The 20,378-nt window shown below is 41.2% G+C and overlaps 2 protein-coding genes across 3 annotated transcripts; one reads left to right on the top strand and one right to left on the bottom strand.

Moving 5' to 3' along the window:
• Positions 1–379: 379 nt before the first annotated feature.
• On the top strand, positions 380–15,682 carry slc4a5a (solute carrier family 4 member 5a). Its single transcript, XM_076150815.1, has 23 exons — positions 380–447; positions 1,428–1,588; positions 2,187–2,339; positions 2,623–2,739; positions 3,914–3,969; positions 5,033–5,190; positions 5,299–5,386; positions 6,875–7,029; positions 7,242–7,385; positions 8,072–8,246; positions 8,811–8,944; positions 9,338–9,609; positions 10,243–10,304; positions 10,524–10,715; positions 10,829–10,942; positions 11,123–11,284; positions 11,461–11,639; positions 11,776–11,848; positions 12,291–12,359; positions 12,715–12,888; positions 13,719–13,886; positions 13,982–14,040; positions 15,258–15,682. Exons 1-23 carry the CDS (start codon positions 395–397, stop codon positions 15,421–15,423), a joined length of 3,084 nt encoding a protein of 1,027 aa, XP_076006930.1. The 5' UTR covers positions 380–394; the 3' UTR covers positions 15,424–15,682.
• Positions 15,683–15,807: 125 nt separating this feature from the next.
• ogfod2 (2-oxoglutarate and iron-dependent oxygenase domain containing 2) lies at positions 15,808–20,233 on the bottom strand. 2 transcript variants are annotated; one of them, XM_076151151.1, is made up of 7 exons: positions 20,006–20,233; positions 19,696–19,752; positions 19,309–19,419; positions 19,114–19,228; positions 18,601–18,725; positions 17,454–17,711; positions 15,808–17,158 (listed from the first exon to the last, which is right to left on the bottom strand). In XM_076151151.1, the coding sequence occupies exons 1-7, from the start codon at positions 20,138–20,140 to the stop codon at positions 16,895–16,897; spliced, it is 1,065 nt and encodes a 354-aa protein (XP_076007266.1). In that variant the 5' UTR covers positions 20,141–20,233; the 3' UTR covers positions 15,808–16,894. The 2 variants fall into 2 exon arrangements, with proteins under 2 accessions (XP_076007266.1, XP_076007267.1); XM_076151152.1 differs by having other exon boundaries at positions 15,811–17,158; positions 19,129–19,228.
• Positions 20,234–20,378: the final 145 nt, after the last annotated feature.

Raw genomic sequence — 20,378 nt, 5'->3', positions numbered from 1 at the left:
ACCTTTTAGCACATATGGGGACTGGGATCATCTCCATTCAAAAAAGAAAATGAAATAGATTGTAAATGTAGTCGTTGCATGATTGAATGCTGATAATCAGGCAGCAATGTGTGATGTGACGATCAATTGAAGATCGATGCACCGAGTCATATGGAATTACAGCAGCCACTAACTGATTCTGATTTAAACAAGATAACAATGGTGAGAGATTGGGATTCTGGTGACTAATTTTTAACCATAAGAGCAAAATATATCTGGTTGCGGTCTCTGTCATTGGAAGCTATTTAAAATTCACGTTATTTTAAAATTCCACCCAGTGTCTCCAGCAGCTGAGCGGCTCCGTTACATCCTGGCCGAAGACGATGTCGTCCCCACGCCGACACTCTTCACTGAGATGGACACTCTGCAGCGAGAAGGAGATGAGCTGGAGTGGAAAGAGTCTGCTAGGTTACTGACCACACACACACACGCACACTTGTTCATGTGCTTGAAAACTGACAATACCTCTTTCATTCAACACAAATGTGACCTGTTTTCTACCTGTGCTGCATCTCTATGTTGTGGTTCAACACGCTGGGGGAGATGGACAGACAGAGACAAGATCCTCTGTAATCCTGTTTCCATAGCAAGAATCTGACTGAATAAAGAATTGATCAGCAGGGGCAAGGATCCACACTCACTGCTCTTAATCAAATTTAATGGAGTACTGCCTCTGCAAATTGACCGTGACTCTTTGATAAAATGTTTAAGCCAAGGCCTGTATTTTATACTGAAGGTGTGAGCAACTGTGACTCCTGATTAGAGTGAGTTAGAGGATCGTATATCAGCTCTCGACCCTCCAGAGCTGAATTCATAGGCACTATGCAGGTGTAAACTATCTTAAGTCGGTCAGGAGAGTAAATGTTCTTTTCCGTTTTCTTACTTGCTGTGTACTATCCTCTTGTTTGTGGTGCACTATCTTTTTATGCTCTGCTGCTGTAACACTGCACCCCCGGGGGACCAGAAACATGCAATAACCTCTAATGTGTAGCTGAGATAGTGCTGACTCAGTAGTATGCAAATGGGGAGAGATCCTAAAAAATGTGTCCATCTTATTTTTCTTTAGATGAGTACAACAAAAAGAAAAAAGACTCAGTACCCATTCAGTCTTGGTAGAGATATGAGGTCTAATGAGTGTCATAATGAGTTAATTTGTTAGTTCACCAAGATCCGCTTATAGGAGCACAGATATCCCAGTCGCATAGTATTCCTGTGACTACAAAGCTATCCCAGTGCTGGAATGGAAGAATAAATGGAGCTGGGGAGATAGAAAAGTATTGAATGGTTTTGGAAAAGTGAGCAATTCAAGCTCCTCATTTTTCCACAGAGCACCAGCAGAGCATTGAGTTCAATACGTTTAATATCTGGTTGTGTCCTGTTGCCTTCAGGTGGGTGAAGTTTGAGGAGAAAGTGGAAGAGGGAGGAGAGAGGTGGAGTAAGCCCCACGTGGCCACGCTGTCCCTGCACAGTCTTTTCGAGCTCAGGACGTGTCTTCAGACTGGGACGGTGCTGCTGGACCTGGAGGGCTACTCTCTGCCACAGATAGTTGGTGAGGTACTCAGCGAAGGATTTACGAGGTCCAGTAAAAGTCGGTCATAACAATTAGCACATGTGGGTAAAGTTTGTAAGGACTCTTAATGAATCTCAAAAACTTGCCAACATTTCATTCCAAATTTGAGATTCCAAATTAGAATTTTGTGTGGTTTGGGTCCGCTTGTCTCATTACAGGGAAGACTGGACTGGATTGGTCTATTCCAAGATGACAATGCCCTAAATAAGCCCTCACTGAATTGTTTGACTAGCATGAAAATTATGTGAATAACTTGTCAAGGCCATCTTTTAGAAGAATGGCTTTCCATCCCACCAGAATTCCAGTTCTCTGCATTTTATCTGACCATTGGCATGTATTTAAAATAAGATAAGATAAGATAAGATCAAAGTTTATTATACCGAGGGAAATTATTGATTTCATAGATCACTTTGTTGGGTATAAGCAGCAAACTATGACTGTGTTGGTGCCTCGCCACAGAATAACTCTACTCATTTACTCAGGAATAAGTGATTTACTAATATTCACTTAGTGAATATCTTTGGTAAAGCATAGGAACGCTTTATATGAAGATTTTCCTTGTGAATTCTTTTTCCAGATGACATCATTGACCGCCAAATAGAGGAAGGGATGATCTCTCCTGAGCTCAGAGAGCAGATCAGCTTTGTCCTGCTCAGGAAGCACCGGCACCAGACCAAGAAGCCAATCCACCGCTCGCTGGCCGACATCGGCAAGTCCAGTTCTTCTACCAGTGAGTATAACAGAACAGTCACCAACACGCCAATTTCCTTTCTGCAGCAGTAATATCATTTTGCCGCCTCTAAGATAGTCAATTATGCATGTTGGTCTCACTTGGTACATGAATAAGTGCACTTTGAGTCAACAAAGCTCATATCCTCCAGAGGGATGTATTAATGTTTGATGAGTTAATCACAGTTGTATCATTTCCTCATCTGATCTGGGCTCGGCACATTACATAGAGCATCACCTCATCTCACTCTGACGCTGTTTATGTTTGTTTCCTTTCCCGTCAGGTCGTACTCCAGGCGTGCGTAGTGGACAGGGTCCAAGCACGGGGGCTGCTGCCAACTTCAACCGATCCACGGAAGACCTCCGGCAGAAACAGCAGTCAGCCAGCTATGGCCGCCTGCGTGAGTGTCTGACAACGTGTTTGTGTCAGCATTACACACATGACATCTACTGTATTTTGCTGTTTTCATAGTGCACCACAACATTTTTTTGCCTTCCAGGTTTATGCAGATTATCTCTTCATTAACCTCTTTGCTACAAAGGTTGTATAAGTGGACTAAAAGTTTTGAACATGTTCATGATTGAAAATCTGACAACTGGTACAAGATCTCACTCTTTTTTAAAAAAGTACTTAAACTACAATTATAACGTCAACTCCAATGTATTATACAGATGTACATGGTTATTTTCATTTAGGTGTCTATTTTAAAGCCTTTGCAATGCTCCAGTGTAAACACACTGATCCACATCTAGTCACTTTTGCTGCTGCTCTCCAGTGCACACTGAGTGAAAAGGTTTGAGTTTCTTTATGTCCTCCTGGTTGCTGTTCTCTCTCACCACGGGTGGGTCTGACCAGGTTTCATGTGGATGTCAGAAAGGAGAAGTTAACTTCAAATCGAGGTTACGGAGCAGTTCTCTTAACCATGTACAGGTTCTGTGAGTTCATCTTATCGCACAGTGCTCAGACAGATACTGTGTATACATATAAGTGCAATTCACAGCCAGTTGCTGTCAGCGCAGCGCTTCAATATCATTGATCCCTGTTGGCATTTAATGGCACAGCCTGTGTACAGTAATTACCACACATAGGTTGGGAACATAAAAAGTTTGACGAAATAGGTTGACAAAAGTTCTTAAACTACAATTATAACGTCAACTCCATTGATAGCCAGACTATCTTCACAGACATTTTTACAGACCTACACACCACACAATGATCTCTCAGGTGAACTGTGTGATGTAAAAGTGATAACATACTGGCCCGTCTCTTTTTTATTTGACACTGAAGGCATTTACTGTGCACTGAAAGAACTCTCTGGGGAATCTCTATCTCTACCACTGAAGGCTGGACTGAATTTGGGATTAAATTGGCCAACAGGGTTTGGAAAATAGAAAGTATTAGACAGATTGCAATGGCTTCCTTTGCTTCAAATTGCTTTTTCCTTTTCCCTATCAATGAAATCATGCAATCATGCATCTGACAAAGCAAGTAGTGAAGATTACAAGAACAACTGCTTACTTTATTCTTTCCTATCTTACATTGTCAGGTGTTATTTGTGTTGTGTTACCTTCCAGGTCATGCCCAGAGTCGGAGTATGAATGATATTGCAGACACTCCAAGCACAGACCAGGTGATTCTTTATTGCGACTATATTACTCATATTCTATAAATATACACCAGTATTTTGTAAATGTTGTATTACATGTAAATGCAGCTCTGTTTTAAGTTGCCATCAATCTTTACTTGCAGCTGCTACAGAATGTTGCAGACACATAAATCACTCATTTGTAGGGCTGATTCAATGTGTGGCAATAACCCAGTGACACATGCATGGACCAATGTAAGGACTCATCATTGTTGCTGGGATAAGGCTGCTGGGTTTGTCGTAGATGGGTCAAGTATCACTTTTTCAAATCGGCTGAAAGTATATGAACAAATAATTACGACCAAAAGTGAGGATTTGTTTTGGTTCATGTTATATCAGCTGTGAATATAAAGGTGTAAGGGTACATTGCCACAGTTAGGCCACGTGTGACAATGGACAGGTGATAGCTGTTTCTGTGAATGTGTGTGTGTCACATAGTCTGGGTCAATATTGAGCTGGCACTGGGGAAAACATGGATCTCATTGTCTGGCCCACGTGTTTGGCTCTCACATGTTGTGACAACCTCTCGGTACTGGCAAGGCTCTTTGTTATTGAGCGTTTTTATGCTGCTGTTTCCTGCCACACCTTTGCATGGACTCAGATTGGTGTGGCTCTCTATGGCTCATTGTTTATCGCCGTGTTTTTGAAGGTGAATGTGTATGGAGTGGCACCGGGTTGTTATCTAGCAAACATGTATGAAAGAGTAGTAATGGTGGCAATGTCCTTCCACAGTAATCCACCTGCTTTACAGGGTCTGGTAGTATGATGTACATGATAAGAGGATGAAACTGAAATGATGCCTACAGGGAGATCAGGTCATTGCAGAGGCAAACAGCAAAAGGATAAAGATACTGTGCATTTAAATGAGATGATAAAGTAGGAATTGCAAGGGAAGGAAAACAACATTTCATGACATTTAAAGGGGATGTATTGTGCTCATTGTTATTTTCCCTCAAGGCCTTAATTTTACTGTGTGATATATTGCAAAACCTGGAGTTCACACCTGTACCTTAATTGCTCTGTTCTCTCTTTCATCTACTTCCTGTAGCTTAAAAATAAGTTCATGAAGAAGATCCCCAGAGATGCTGAGGCATCTAACGTGTTGGTGGGTGAGGTGGATTTCCTCAACAAACCCTTTGTAGCTTTTGTCCGTTTGGCCCAAGCTACCACACTAGGAGGCCTGACTGAGGTCCCCGTGCCCACCAGGTAGTGACTCACAACTGCTGTCGTTACATCACTGTTTCCTAATGATGCCCTTCTCCCTCTGCCACCCCTGTACTTTACATGCCTCACATGTTTCTTGTCATTGCACAGATTCCTGTTCATTCTCTTGGGACCCCAGGGAAAGGCGAAATCATATAATGAGATCGGCCGAGCCATAGCAACTCTAATGGTGGATGATGTGAGTGTCTGAATGTGCGCACTCATGCTGTTTCAGTAGCGTCGTGGGAAGCACAGGCGTGATTCGCTATATAAAACTGTGAGCTTAATCAACTCCATAATGTATGTGGCAGGATGTAGTTGCTGCTTTATTCTGTTGATCCATAGAGAAGCCCTGCTGTTGCGGCATAATTACATGTGGAAGTGATGCTGATTTGTTAGCAGGTAGCTGCAGGGCTTCTTTTGGAAAATAAGACACCCATGGCTTTAGAATGCAATTTTATTTTTTAAAGCATGTCACAAAAGGGTGGGCGGCTTTTACACCAGTACAAGGCGCTCAAAAAGACTAAGCTGTGTTTTTCAATTGAGGTTGTTGTCATTCATGCAACAACTAAAGTGAAATTGCCACCTGGTGTTCCAGATGTTGTCTCAACATCTAGTTGAGGTTTCTGCCAGTATGGTTCAGCATATGGCCCTAAGTGAGGACTACAAGAACATAAGCCAATTCATTCCATGTTATATAAGGACCATAGAGTTATATGAGGATCATAGAGTAAGGACTTCCTGTTTGGATAACCTCACTACTCCCACGACCCTGAACAGACATTTTGATTGGCTTGAATTTTGTCTGTCTGAAACCAAACTCAACCAGTAGCAAATACAACAAATCAGCCATTGATTAGGACCAAAGTGAAAACTGTCCAATAGCATCAAGCAGTTCAAGTTCAAGAGAAGATTTTTTGCAAAATGTGTAAAATAACCTAATTGAGACAATTGAATTTGAGAGAATCTTTAAAGAAAGTTTCATACTGGCAGAGATTTTAGGTCTCTGTACAATGATGCAGGTGCTGCTTGCTGGGTTTCTACCACCTGAGTCTGTGAAGTCCAACTTTAAGTACTTTATTTCATTAAATGGTTTGATTTAGTGTTAAGTTAAGCTATAACAGTTATAGTTATAATGATAAGTTAATTAGAGTTAGTGAGTGTGAGTTTGATTATATATATTGTATGTAATTACAGGCGGCCTTACCTGCTTTGAGTTAGCTGACTTGAATCAATCTGAAACTTGGCAGCATAGAAAAAAAGCACAATGACAGTCATTGATTATACTATTGCGCAGAATCACATTAAGCTAAGTGTTTGTGTGAGAGGAAGAAGATCAATGAAAGCGCCACAAACTCTTAGGAAAGACTATGTCTATCACCTCCAGGCAGTAGGTACTCAGTTATTTTTAATTAAAACAAGTTTGTAAGACTTGTAGCCTGTGCTGGTTCTGGTCTTTGTCTTTCAGGCCTGCAGGCTGTGCAGTCACCATTTAAAATACTGGATTTTGACACAAGCCCAACTCATTGCCGATTAGAATCAGCCGTATTGATTTTTCCTCCCTTGTTTTTTAATTGAATGTTTCTAGGACATAACTATTCAGGATTTATGTTCCTATCAGGGTATTTTGACACAGGACAGACAGCAGACACATGATCTCTGTTAATCTGGTCTCTATTTCTCTCAGCTCTTCAGTGATGTAGCCTACAAGGCCAGAGATCGAGAGGATCTCATTGCAGGCATAGATGAGTTTTTGGATGAGGTGATTGTTCTTCCTCCTGGAGAATGGGATCCCAAAATCCGCATTGAGCCACCAAAGAAAGTTCCCTCAGCTGACAAAAGGTGGGAAATTGTACCACGCATGATTCAGATCATCATGGGACACTGATACTCTCTCAAAAGCTGTACTAACAATTGTGACATTACTTGTTTCACCTCAATTAAGACCCAGTTCCATTTTGACTGGAATAATCCATTATTATAAATCCATAAATGAATGAACTGATATTTGCTCATATTTGGTTCCATCTGTGCCGTATGTATCCCGTCTGCAGGAAGTCTGTGTTTAACATAAATGAATTGGGCCAGATGAACGGTTCAGCAGGAGGAGGAGGAGGAGCAGGAGCAGGAGGCCTGTCAGAGGACGAGGAGATGCCAGTGCAACATGAGCTGGGAGAAGAGCTGGCATTCACCGGACGGTAGGCAGGCCAAGACATTAAGCAAAATACTCACAAGTTTGGATGGAAATGAACCTGGCTGGCTGAGACAAACCCAGAGGGAATCTAATCGTGGATGAACTCCCCAAAAATGCCAAGAAGTTTAGTTGAGGCTGTTGGACGTGAATCTTACTCAAATTGGAAATCAAGCTGTTGTAGAGCCAAAGGGAGCTTTGATTGGAGGATAATTTTATTAGTTACTTGCATACTGCTGCTGACCAAAGTAAACCCACAATGACCGTTCAGCATCCACATAATGATATCAGCATTATCTTATGAATATGACAAGGAAACTATGCCAAGTCTGTCATTAAACAAAGCTTTATAGTTACACTAAATTGTAAGTCACATTTATTGTCATTGTACAATGAAATGTAGCAGTGAGAACCAAAAACTGTGAAAGACTTAAAAACAGTAGCCAGTAAAAACTCTCTCCAGACATGTTTCACCATTAAGCATCGCAAGGATTGTTACATAGCTTTTGGTGATTTGTTTCTACCTTTCAAACCAAAGAAAGGGAAAATGGAACAAAACAACTTTTACACTGATTCAGATGAACAAAAAATAACCTTAAAGTTGTACAACTGTGTGTGTGTGTGTGTGTGTGTGTGTGTGTGTGTGTGTGTGTGTGTGTGTGTGTGTGTGTGTGTGTGTGTGTGTGTGTGCAGCTTCTGTGGTGGTCTGTACCTGGACATAAAGCGGAAGCTGCCATGGATACCAAGTGATATCTATGAAGGTTTCCATATTCAGTCCATCTCAGCTGTGCTCTTCATCTACCTGGGCTGCATCACTAATGCCATCACCTTCGGTGGCCTGCTGGGAGATGCTACAGACAATTACCAGGTAAGCTGGAGGATTTTTTCCCAGCATAGCATTTATTCTTTGTCTGTCTGGAAATTCCATTTGATTGCAGGGTAGATTGCAAACTGGGACTCTCTGGGCTTTTTATTCTGAATCAGCTGTTATGCAGTTTAAGCCACATTTCTACTTTGTGTAGAAATAGATGTTTTATGTAAAACACAAAATAAGGCCTCATCCTCTTCAATCACAAACATACACACAGGAATCATTATAGATAAGTGCTCATTTAGTTTCTGTGCCAAGTTGAAATATAGGGAGCACGCACGCGCACGCGCACACACACGCACACGCACACACGCGCGCACACACACACACACACACACACACACACACTCACTACATACTTTTTTTTCTCCTTATCTCTCTCTCTGCCTCCCCTCTCATCTTATTCTTGATTCACTGTACTTGATTTACTGCATCGATTTACTACATTATTTTCTGTTGGATTTTCAGGAGCTGGATTTATACCATTTTCTTCTCACCTTTCTCTGCCTTTTACAACCTCCTCCACTAACCCGTGCCTGTCTGTCTCCTTTCTTCCAAAAGGGTGTAATGGAGAGTTTCTTGGGTACAGCCCTAGCTGGATCGGTGTTCTGTCTCTTTGGCGGCCAACCCCTCATCATCCTCAGCTCCACTGGACCCATTCTCATCTTTGAAAAGCTCCTCTTTGAATTCAGCAAGTGAGCTTCTCAGAGCCAAATGATCCTGACGTTGTGATGAAATATTCAGACTGGGGACTTTGATCACCCTCTTCAATGTCAATTTGAGAATTATTTGACAATCTCATCATGGAGAAAAACACTTTTAAATCCTTCCTCTACAATGTGTGACCCCTCTTCGTGATCCAATTTTTGCTTTGTCTCGGTCTCAAAATTAAAACCTTTATAGATTTAAATATACATTGGCTATCAAAAGTCTCTGCTCAGATGTTTTTCAAGCTTACTTAATGTCTCAAAACTCCTTTATTCTGTATCTGATGTCTATATTGCTAGAAGAAATTTTTTTTAACATGGATTTGTTGGCCTGTCCATTGCGCTGACACTGCCTCTCCTTGTCTTCTTCGCCCCTCAAAGGAGCAATAGCATTGATTACATGGAGCTGCGTCTGTGGATCGGCATGCATTCCTGCCTGCAGTGTTTCATCTTGGTGGCTACTGATGCCAGTTACATCATCAAGTACATGACACGCTTCACAGAGGAGGGCTTCTCCAGCCTCATCTCCTTCATCTTCATCTCTGACGCCATCAAGAAGATGGTGGGCTCCTTTAAATACTACCCCATCAACACCGACTTCAAGCCCGACTACATCACATCATACAAGTGCGAGTGCTTGGCCCCAGACGCGAGTGAGTTCACCCCTTGGCTGAGCCCTTAACCACATGAAGGCAGTGCTATAATAATACACTCAATGGGTTGACATAGCCAGCAGGAATGTAGAGAATACAAGGATTGATTGATAACTCATTGTAGCACCATACCAGCTACTTATCATGTGTACTTTACAGCAATGACGTCAGAAGTGCCAATGACCAAATTCACATTGTTATTTTCAATGTGAATTATGTATGAGGGGGGGGCGCGAAAAACTGCTGATCTAAATAAGGGGGAAGTGAAAGAAAAAGTTTGGGAACCACTGCTTTAAGTCATTAAACATATATTGTTGAAGTTATCAGGTCAGGTGTATTCGCAGAATGATGGAATTCTTAATTTTTTGCCTTAAATCACAGTACAGACAAATGCACGATGGTTATTTGCAGGGATTTCTTCAGTCATTGAGTACTGTAACTGATTTGTATCTTGTTTGCTTTCACCACGCACAAACACTGGCTGCTGTGTCTTAAAGTGAGTACCTGTACCTAGAGTGGCACAATCCTTATATGTCCTCATATTTAATCCTCAAAATGTTCAGCATTTTTGCACTCGCCCTCTCTTTTGTGTCTCATTTCCTGTCTCTCTCTCTCTCTCTCGTTCATAAACAGTGGCTGCTATGATCTTCAAAGGTTTAGTTCCAATTCCAGATAACAGCTCTATTGTCTCTGGGGTGAGTGTTTGTTTACATTGGTTATTACAAGTCCAAATGACAGCATTGTTTGAAAGGAGGAAAATAGTTTGTTTAGAGCAAACCCTGATATCAACCTGGAGTCAAGAGACAAAACAAAGCTGTCTTTGCTCTCCTCTTTCTTACCTTTGCTTTGTCTTTATCCATCTAATACCAATCATCTTCTGTCTTCCTGTCTGTTTACTTTCCTTATTACTACAGTTGAATGTGACAGCTCTGGACTGGAACCAGCTGAGCAAGAAGGAATGTCTGAAGTATGGAGGCTCTCTGGTGGGGAACTCCTGCAAGTATGTCCCTGATCTGGCCCTCATATCTTTCATCCTCTTCTTTGGCACCTACTCCATGACCGTCTCCCTCAAGAAGTTTAAGTTCAGCCGCTACTTCCCCACAAAGGTAACCATATTTATCAATTAACAATAATGACAATTAACACAATCAATACAAATATTGAACTACAACTGCCACAATTAACTCTTCTCTCTCATTGGGTCTGTCTGTGGCATCAGTTGAGGAAACTCATCAGTGACTTCTCTATCTTCATGTCCATTATGACATTTGTGGGGCTCGACATGTTGCTGGGCCTCAAAACCCCAAAGCTGATTGTCCCAACAGAATTTAAGGTACAGCAATAAATTCCGAAAGTCAATTCCTCCCCCTTTTGGTTTTGTTTGACCATATTAACGTTCCCAGACTCATCTGTGTTTTATTGATAGTAAATAATGAACTAGTGAATCTCCAGATACATCTCTGTAAACAAATCCTCAGTGGTTGCAGGATTCATGTGCATCTTCTCTCACCAGCCAACTCGTCCGGGTCGCGGCTGGCTGGTGATGCCTTTTGGTAAGAACCCGTGGTGGGTGTACGTGGCGAGCTTCGTCCCTGCACTCCTCGTCACCATCCTCATCTTCATGGATCAACAGATCAGTGCTGTCATTGTCAACCGCAAAGAGAACAAACTCAAGGTAGCTTATCCACTGTTCCCACTGGAAAAAATATATATTTCAAGTTTATACTGATATTTTATGATCAGAAAGTGGTTGTTGATATCAGAAAGATTCTTCACAAACACATATGTGAGCGCAGATTTTCCAGTATGTGTATAACATAGATTATTATCCCACACATCTGTCTGGAGCAGAAAGGTTGCGGCTACCACCTTGACCTGTTCTGGGTGGGCGTCCTGATGGCCGTGTGCTCCTTCATGGGTCTTCCCTGGTACGTCGCCGCCACTGTCATCTCCATCGCCCACATCGACTCCCTGAAGATGGAGAGTGAGTCCAGCGCTCCTGGAGAGCAGCCCCAGTTCCTTGGGGTCAGGTAAGTAAAATAAAAATAAAATGCTGTAATTTGAAATGGACCCCTCAGACTGTGGTACCACTTCAACTCAAAAAGGGCAAATGCTGTTATATACCATTCTTCTCTTTTGTATTCTTCTCTGTCATCCAATATGCAGAGAACAAAGAGTGACAGGCATTTTGGTGTTTGTTCTTACCGGAGTCTCCATCTTCTTAGCTCCAGTACTCAAGGTATGGATCATATTGAGTTTGTTGTGTTAGTTCTGAGTAATAATATTAATTGTCTGGTTGCTTTAAGTCATGCTTGTTTATAATTAGGGGTTAAGAGGTTGAGTATATTCATAATCTAGCTATTCATCCATCACACAAAAATAAAGACCTGTTTCAGTCTGGTAATATTGAACAGATGATTTTTTAGAATGAAGTACCTCCTTCATTTCCAAAGCAGTGACCATCCTTTACATTATATCATTCCTTACCTGATCTAATGCATTCCTCAAATCACAGTGCTGCTCAGTTTAGCATCTGATGGTACTGATGGTTATGATGACTTGCCACTGCATTGCTTATAGTGTTGAAGCCAACTGCTGGACCGCTAAACACATAAACTGTGAATCTTAATATGGTTCATGATTTACTCACGTGGTTCCCTGCCGTTTCCTCCTGCTTGTAGTTCATCCCCATGCCTGTGCTGTATGGTGTCTTCCTCTACATGGGTGTGGCTTCTCTCAGTGGGATCCAGGTATGATGTACTTCATACAACAGTGATGTCATCTAAACTAACAGAGGGTTTGGCAGACCCTGTGCCAAGTGATTCATTAATAATAACCTAAATCTATGTTTGGATGCATTTAGATGAGACACACATGCATGATTGTGTGTGTGTGTGTGTGTGTGTGTGTGTGTGTGTGTGTGTGTGTGTGTGTGTGTGTGTGTGTGTGTGTGTTCACTGCACAGCCCAATCCAGAGCTGCCATGCATACCAATCTACCAAGAATAATCATTATTTCATCTTATCTGTCTGCATTTTATTAACCTCTGCCACCTAAACCATTTTCATTTCTCCTTCACCTGTCCACTTATCTTATCCTCCTCTAGTTCTGGGACAGGATTAAACTGTACATGATGCCATCCAAGCACCAGCCTGACTTCTCCTACCTCCGTCATGTTCCTCTGAGGAGAGTCCATCTGTTCACATTGATCCAAATCATATGTCTGGCTGTTCTCTGGACCCTTAAATCCACCTTCTTGGCCATTGTCTTCCCTGTTATGGTATGGGATTGATCAGGCTTCTTTGTATCAAACTGGGCAACGCAGATAAAATGCAGGATTATTAAAAATGAGAGTTACTGCCTTGTGAGGTCTTCCTAAACTTCTTAGACTGCTCAGGATCTGAAGCATATATCCATCTATGATTTATCCATGTTTCTTGGATAGTGTAATTGAGGCAAGGCTGTTTTTGAGGTTTTATCATAGATCCTGGATAACTGAATAGTAATATTATTATTATTATTATTATTGTTGTTGGTTTTATTGTTATTATTATTATTATTATTATTATTATCTCAAACTGCATATAATTCATTACATTACATTACGATCATTTGGCAGACGCTTTTATCCAAAGCGACTTACATTACATTTACCACCCTTCGCAGAGGGGGGAGCAATTGAGGGTTCGGTGCCTTGCTCAGGGGCACTTTGGCATGGACCCGAACCGGCAACCCTCCGGTTCCCAAGCGGAAGCTCTAACCACTGAGCTACTGCCTCCTCTTGACTACAGAGGAAATGCATGTAAATTAGAAGTGTTTTCTATCAAAATTCAAAGACTGTATGCCTCCAGTCCACTTCAAGGAGTTATTGAAGTGGGAATAAGCTTTCATGTAGAGGCTTTTCAAATCACATATCCTTGCTCTTGAGTTTTTCAGAATTCAAGTGATAGAGATAAATGCCTTATGCGTGTGAATGTTCACAGGAAGTTATCTGGGAAGGCAAAGTCGGATCTGACTGTTAATGTCTCTAAATGCAACCCAGATGATAGATAAGATGGTTATTCAAATAGAGGCCTGTTGCTCAGTGCGTCTTTGTCTCACCCCTCTCAGATCCTGGGTCTGATGGTCGTCCGTAAGATGTTGGACATGGTCTTCTCCCAGCATGACCTGGCCTGGCTGGATGACCTCCTGCCTGAGAAAGAGAAGAAAAAGAAGGATGATGACAAGAAGAAGGGGACAGACAAGAAAAAGGCCAAATCAGAGGACAGTGAGGATGAGGTGAGACACTTGAGCCTCTGCTGCCCCCTGCAGGAACAATGAATGATGGAACGATTTCCTGATCACCTTCTTGTGTTCTGTATCAGCACACACAGGACAAGTATCGCTCCTGCTCCAACCAGTCCCCCAGCTCGGAGTCAGACGTGGATCGCAGGTACTGTGTCCTCAAGCTGCACATCCCTTACAAAGATCTTGTCTCCCCCGATGTTACCCATTCTCAGTGGGGGGCGCACTGTCAGCCCACTGCCAGACACGTCCCCTGAGATTCTACATGAATTAATTTGATATTGATTTTACACTATTCTGGAGGACCGGATAGATAGATAGATAGATAGATAGATAGATAGATAGATAGATAGATAGATAGATAGATAGATAGATAGATAGATAGATAGATAGGTTGGTTGGTTGGTTGGTTGATTGATTGATTGATTGATTGATTGATTTTCTTGATTGATTGATTGATTGATTGAGTGTGCAGTAATTCTTACACATGGCCACTTGCATCAGTGCATACACACTCAGAGCCAAATATAATATACTGTAATATACAGTATCTATTACATAACAATATTTATTATAAATGTAAGATCGTTCAGTCTCCTCTCCATGCGCTTTCAGGCAATGCAGATATTTGTCATTTTATTTACTTTTCATTACGTTGCTACTGCTCTTTTTGTGCAATGTGTTCTGTGCTTCTTCTTTGTACACGTGTGTGGAATCTGAAGCAATGTGTGTGTTAAATCTCTTGTGTATCTGGCAGATGTGTGAGCGGTATACAATATGTAAGGAACCTACTGCAGACTCTTTTATTTATTGCCGTGTATTCATAAACATGCAGCAAGCCTCACTGTTTTGGTTGTTTCTTTTTCCTGTGTGCTTAATCTATTCTGTAGTCACTCTGTCATGTCCACACCTAACCTGCATGGGAACTGTAGCCCAGTCTCAGCCTCTCTCCATGAAGGATCCTCCTCTGGAGCCAAAGTCATATAAATGGAAAAATTGTATTTGCACTAAAAAATGTGTTCATTATGCTATTTTCATGAACTTGGCTCCTCATTTACAAAGTACATTTTGTGTAGTGCTCATCCACAAACATATGACCTGTCTTGTGTTATTTTAACCTTCATTTTGAGGGAACTTGTCTGAGTTAACCAGCTTGTCTGCATTGCTTTGAAAGAGGCGTGGTGTTGAATAACATTTTGCCATCAAAAGAAGTCATATTTTTTCTCACTAAATGCTTTATGCATTTTGTGCATAAAGCATTAAATCACACACAGCATTAAAGCCCTCCCCCCCAAGCCTCATTCTCCGGCCCCTCATGTATTTAGCTGTGGGTGTGTGCGGTAACTGGAGCTTGCCCTTTCTCAGCATCACACTGCACCTGAAGATCTCCTGCCCTTCGTCTCCAGCCGGGCCTGTGGGCTTAGGGATGGCTTGCCCCGTGCCAAAGGTCAAGATTGAGATGGAGTCAGACTACGATTCGGACAACGACCACCACCGGCACCGGGACTTGAGTAGTGAGACTACATTATGAAGCTGAGGCAAACAGAAGACAAATATTGGATATTGGACATACCCATTGCTGATCTGTGGAAAACACACAGTGGCACATACTAACAGCTGAGATTAGATTGATCCAAAAGTCATGTCAAGTCAAGATTTCAGATTGTATCCATTTTCAAATAGTAAATTGAATATTAACCATATTTATTTGTATGTATATGTAAATTTAAATAATGAGGAGCAAAATAAATGATGTACGTGCTGTATGTGAGAATATATTTTAAGTGAAAATATTTTGTATGTAATAGCTATACAGCATGTTGGTAGTCATTTATTTTTTTGTTATTATTATTTTATAATTAAGTGATTTGCCTCCCTGATCCCAGAAAACTGTCCCATGTCGCACATCTCATACACACTGGAACAAAAAGAAACAACCAAAAGCTTTGATGTTATGAAATTATTTATTATGCAGGTTGTAGTGCAGTAGCAAGTGTGGAAACAGAATCGGCTGTCAGCACAACAGAATCACACTGAAATGTTGACAATGAATATGTTGCTCACACAGATGATCTCAGGTCTTAAAGTGATATTCATTTATGTAAGAAAACTATTCCACATGATGTTTATTTTGTGTTGATAGTGATGCTCCACAAGCATGTTATACAATAACAAATCATGTCAGAGGCATGTTGTTTTTCAGCTTCAGTTTTACGTTAAAACTATTATCGGAAGGTAGTCTGTGAATGTGAAGTGTTGCGTTGACTTACTATTGTACAAGTCCACCTCTATTATTACTAATGTATGATATATATTTCTGTATATTAACTATTGCTCCTGGAACCTCTCTCCTGATGATGGCTTTGACGTAAGAGTGAAAAAGCAGCCTTGGCTCGGTCATTTTTGGAGTAACTTCATTCTGCTACCTGAAAACCTGTTGTTGGAATAACTAAACTATCAATAAATAACTTAAAACTCAACTCCATTCTTCTTAATTTCAAGATGATGATCAACATCAAAACACAGAGATCACGGGTGCTCAAAAGTAAACTCCACAAATTATTCCCATCAACATAACAGAGACATTACAGTGGCAGACAAACAGTTTAGCAGCAGTATTATTGGCTCCTGGCTTTGTAAAATAAGAAAGATGCTGATTGGCATCCAAATATATTCAAACAATTTCTCTGTCAGTTACCTGTGGCATTAAGTAGAAACAAGTATCCACACTGAGGTTTGCCTCTTGGGCTTTGAATGAATAAGGCTGCTCATAGCTCCACAACCATTCAATGTTTCCCCATAGAGCACGTAAATAAGAGCGCCTGAAACCCAGAAAAACAATACTATTATAAAGTTTATAAGAAAAATTAAAGTATTCCAATGTGGAATACAAGAAAATCCCTCATTAGAATTCATGCCTGTTTCTATAGTTGATCCAACTATCAGAGGTGGCTGGCTGGTGAATTGGTGGTGAACTATTTATAAAATCCTGACACCAGACTTTATGTTAAGACACAAGCAGTATGCAGTGGGGCAGAGGGGTTGGTAAAACCGTCAGCAAAGCCCTCTCCTTCTACCAGCGTCGGCCTCTGGTTGCACATGGGACAGAGATTGTTGCGAACCTGTGAGGCCCTCATCCAGATGATGAGGTTCCAGCGCTGGCCAGAGGAAATGGGCAGGGCCCCGTGCATCTGCTGGCCCCGGTGGAGGATCCCTTCTGTCAGCCTGTGTTCAGCATCGGAGCATTCAGACTCACGCAAAGGCACCTGTAGGGGGCCAGAGAACCACTGCCTTCACTTACTGTAGGGTTAGCATTTGTATGGAAGATATGTTGTTCTGCCAAAGATCAGAATACTAAATATAGCTACACCTATCAGCAATGTGTCTCAATAGACCCATGTCACATTGTGAACACTATGAATACATTTACACTTTTTAAATCAGTTAAAAATAAACAGCATCAGTGGTATTGATTGTAGATACTGTATGTCTAATGTCAGCAGGGGTTAAAGTGGTTTAATGGAGGTAGTATTTTGGAACGGTACTGTAATCCAGTCTCACCTGTCTCATATCACCAAAATAAAGGTTTCCGTCAGTGAAGTCCTTGCCGATGGAAATGTTTATTGTGACTTCAGCGTTGTCGTAGTGATAGCTGAGGTCCAGATCTTCATCCATGTCGTATTTCACCACAAAGGCTTTGTGGCTGTCCAGACAGCATCCACCACAGTCTCGGTAGAGCAACGAGGTGATGGGGCGGAGGTACTGCTCACGCAGAGGTGAGATGAAACCCTCATCAAGACCTAGTTCATTCAGGAGGATCTGGGCAGAGAGAAATGAGTAAGATTACACCGCACCACTCATGTTTCATCCCTTGACCTTTCCAAAGTTTCCCATATTCCTTCCTAAAGTATTCATCATTCTTTCTGCTTAAAAGCTTCACCTGAGCTGGAAACCCTCTCCTGCAATGAATATGTGAAAACCATGACCTGTGTGATGCAAGGGATTGAAATTCATGGTACAATAAACAAACGTACTTTATTAAAACTGAATTATGAGTGGTGGGTAATGTGTTTCATGTTGTAGGGAGTTTCCGCTATCATAAAGGCTTCTATTACACTTTGCATTAAGATGCGTCCTGGGTGTGCGGGGTACATTATCTGTGTAATGACAGCTGATGGCTGAGACGTTTACAACTCTGGGGTGGATTTTATCTGAAGTATGTGTCCCTGCGGTGCGCATTTTTTACAGAAATCCAATCTCAATGTGAGCCTGACCACATTTATTTTTTAATTAGCACAAATATCTGTTGTTTCAGATATAACTTAAAACTTGGCAGCCTGTCCATAGCTCATAGGTCTCAGCCCATCGAACAGCTGTCCCTTCTTTTGAAATGATTAATGGAAAATGTCACCGATGACACAGCGGATCAGCGCAGAGCCAGAGGCAGAACTCAAACTTTACCCTTTTCCTGTAATTAAAAAACTTCTAGTCCTAGACAACAGGGCTTTCATATTTGACTGAATTCCAATGAGAATTTTACCTTCCAAAGAACTACACGATTTCTCTGCCCAATGAATTCATGTCCTCATAAATAAAATAAGCATTTACGCCTTGCATCAACATGTGACCTTGTTATCTCAATAATGTATTTCAATAATGAGAATGCACATTAATACAAGGTGTAAATGGAGCCAAAAAGATTCATTACCCCATAGTGGTTCATAGTGTTGGGTCTTCCTTTAGGGGCTGCAGACTGCTCAAAGTGTTCCAGCTCCTCTACCAGCTGCATACAGAAGCTTTTCTCAAATACTGGGAAGCGATACACCCTTGGAGCTGCAACAGAAGAGTGAAACAAATGAGAGAATAAGTCGCCTCTGTCCCACATCAATGTATTTTTATTCTATCTATGTTTCTGAATTGTACTGCCCATAACCATTGTTGCTTCATGTCACTCCACATGCTGCTTTTGGAGTCAGTAAAGCTGCTACACAAGTTATTTTCCCTTCAGCCTTCCAATCTTACACTTTTCTCCAGAAACTCTGAAAGCTTACATGTGCTTGCACACTTATAATACTGTCCTCTCTGTGTTCTCCATCTCAATGCAATGTAACAGATTTCTCAATTTAAAAAAGAAGTGAAAATAGTGTTTAATCTTAATATGACCTTAATCAAAGTAAATGTTATTCTGTACTTGTATCTATAGAAACAGAGAAACCCCAACCATTTCCAAACCCACCAGCCTCCTTCTCAAGCAAACAGATGACACCTTCTTCACAGGCATCGGCACTTCGACAGTACTCAACAAGGTGCTTGAACTGGGGAGCGAGGTAGGACTCCTGAGGAAAGGTGGCATGAAGATGCGTCTCAGTGAGGAGTGTGACACATTATTACATTATTACACCAATGCACCAAATACCTGCAGATGGTAAACATGTGGATGCAGTGGCCGATAAATGTCCTTTATAGCTGCAGCTCTCTCGGCTGACTTCACGCCAAGACACCTGCGTCTGTCAACCTCCTGGGTAATCTACAAAGAACAGTCATATCCACTTACTTGTTATAACCGTTCTCTATTTTTCCTACTTAGTCACACTGTGATGCTTACTGTCAATCTACGACAGGTCACAGAGCAGCAGGCCTAGACAATCTTTGCATTGTGTCAGTCAAATGTGTAAAACAGTCATGTAATTAAGACTCTAAATTAATCATGGCTCATTCCAGTTAGATAGATAAACACGTCATTATTCCATGTAGGTATGTAAACAAACGTGCCAGAAACAAACACAGTCGCACACTTTCTTGCCTGGTTTAAAACATCTTCAAACTGTTGTCCCGTTACACAGCCAAGTCGTTTAAGCACCTGAAGGAAAGAAGGAAAGAGGAAAGAATATTGTGATTTTGTAGTATCATAAAGAAAAACATGAATCTGCAAAGAAATGCCTATGTGATGTCAAAGTTATGACAAATTGTTGTGGAGTGAGAACTACGCTAGAGGTACAAATTAAAGATAATAACGTCGTACACCTCGAGACAGTAAAGATTGAGCACGATAGCAATTACTCAAGAGATTAAACACTTTGTTGTTTATTGTTGTTAAAGCAAATGCTGCTCACTGCGCCATAGTCCTGACTGAACTGCTGCTCCGATTCGAAATGAACGTGCAGCTTGTAGTCCTCCAGGAAAATGTTGTCAGTATAGAAACAGTTACAAATACAGAATAATCTATGCTCATCGTCCTCGTTATTCATAATCGCCCTTATTAAAGTAGACACACAGAAAATAAGATAACAATTTCAACAAACGGCTAAGTTGAAAGACTCTCCTCCCCCTGTAGCAGCTACCGGAAATACAAAGGAACTTCCGGTCATGAGCTTTCACAATGAAAGCGTCAGAAATACAACTAAAACACCTCTGAAACTTAACTTGCTGGAATTTACTTTCGTTCACATAGATATCTTCTCAATATGTTCTTTTTAATGAATAGAT

The sequence above is a fragment of the Genypterus blacodes genome, unplaced genomic scaffold (assembly GCF_046128005.1).
Source record: "Genypterus blacodes isolate CSIRO-AG114 ecotype Tasmania unplaced genomic scaffold, CSIRO-AGI_Gbla_v1 ptg000053l_1, whole genome shotgun sequence".
In the NCBI taxonomy this organism is placed as follows: domain Eukaryota; kingdom Metazoa; phylum Chordata; class Actinopteri; order Ophidiiformes; family Ophidiidae; genus Genypterus; species Genypterus blacodes.
The sequence above is the reverse complement of the archived record's forward strand: the minus strand, read 5'-3'. Positions and strand labels throughout refer to the sequence as shown.

Excerpts from the sequence above, each read along its gene's own strand:
- ogfod2 (XM_076151151.1), bottom strand. The coding sequence starts at position 20,140 with ATGAATAACGAGGACGATGAGCATAGATTATTCTGTATTTGTAACTGT. Across the intron at positions 19,229-19,308 it reads CACATGTTTACCATCTGCAG|GAGTCCTACCTCGCTCCCCA; the intron begins GTATTTGGTGCA and ends ACCTTTCCTCAG. Across the intron at positions 17,712-18,600 it reads ACACTATGAACCACTATGGG|ATCCTCCTGAATGAACTAGG; the intron begins GTAATGAATCTT and ends CTCTCTGCCCAG.
- slc4a5a (XM_076150815.1), top strand. The coding sequence starts at position 395 with ATGGACACTCTGCAGCGAGAAGGAGATGAGCTGGAGTGGAAAGAGTCT. Across the intron at positions 5,191-5,298 it reads GAGGTCCCCGTGCCCACCAG|ATTCCTGTTCATTCTCTTGG; the intron begins GTAGTGACTCAC and ends GTCATTGCACAG. Across the intron at positions 7,030-7,241 it reads GTTCCCTCAGCTGACAAAAG|GAAGTCTGTGTTTAACATAA; the intron begins GTGGGAAATTGT and ends TCCCGTCTGCAG.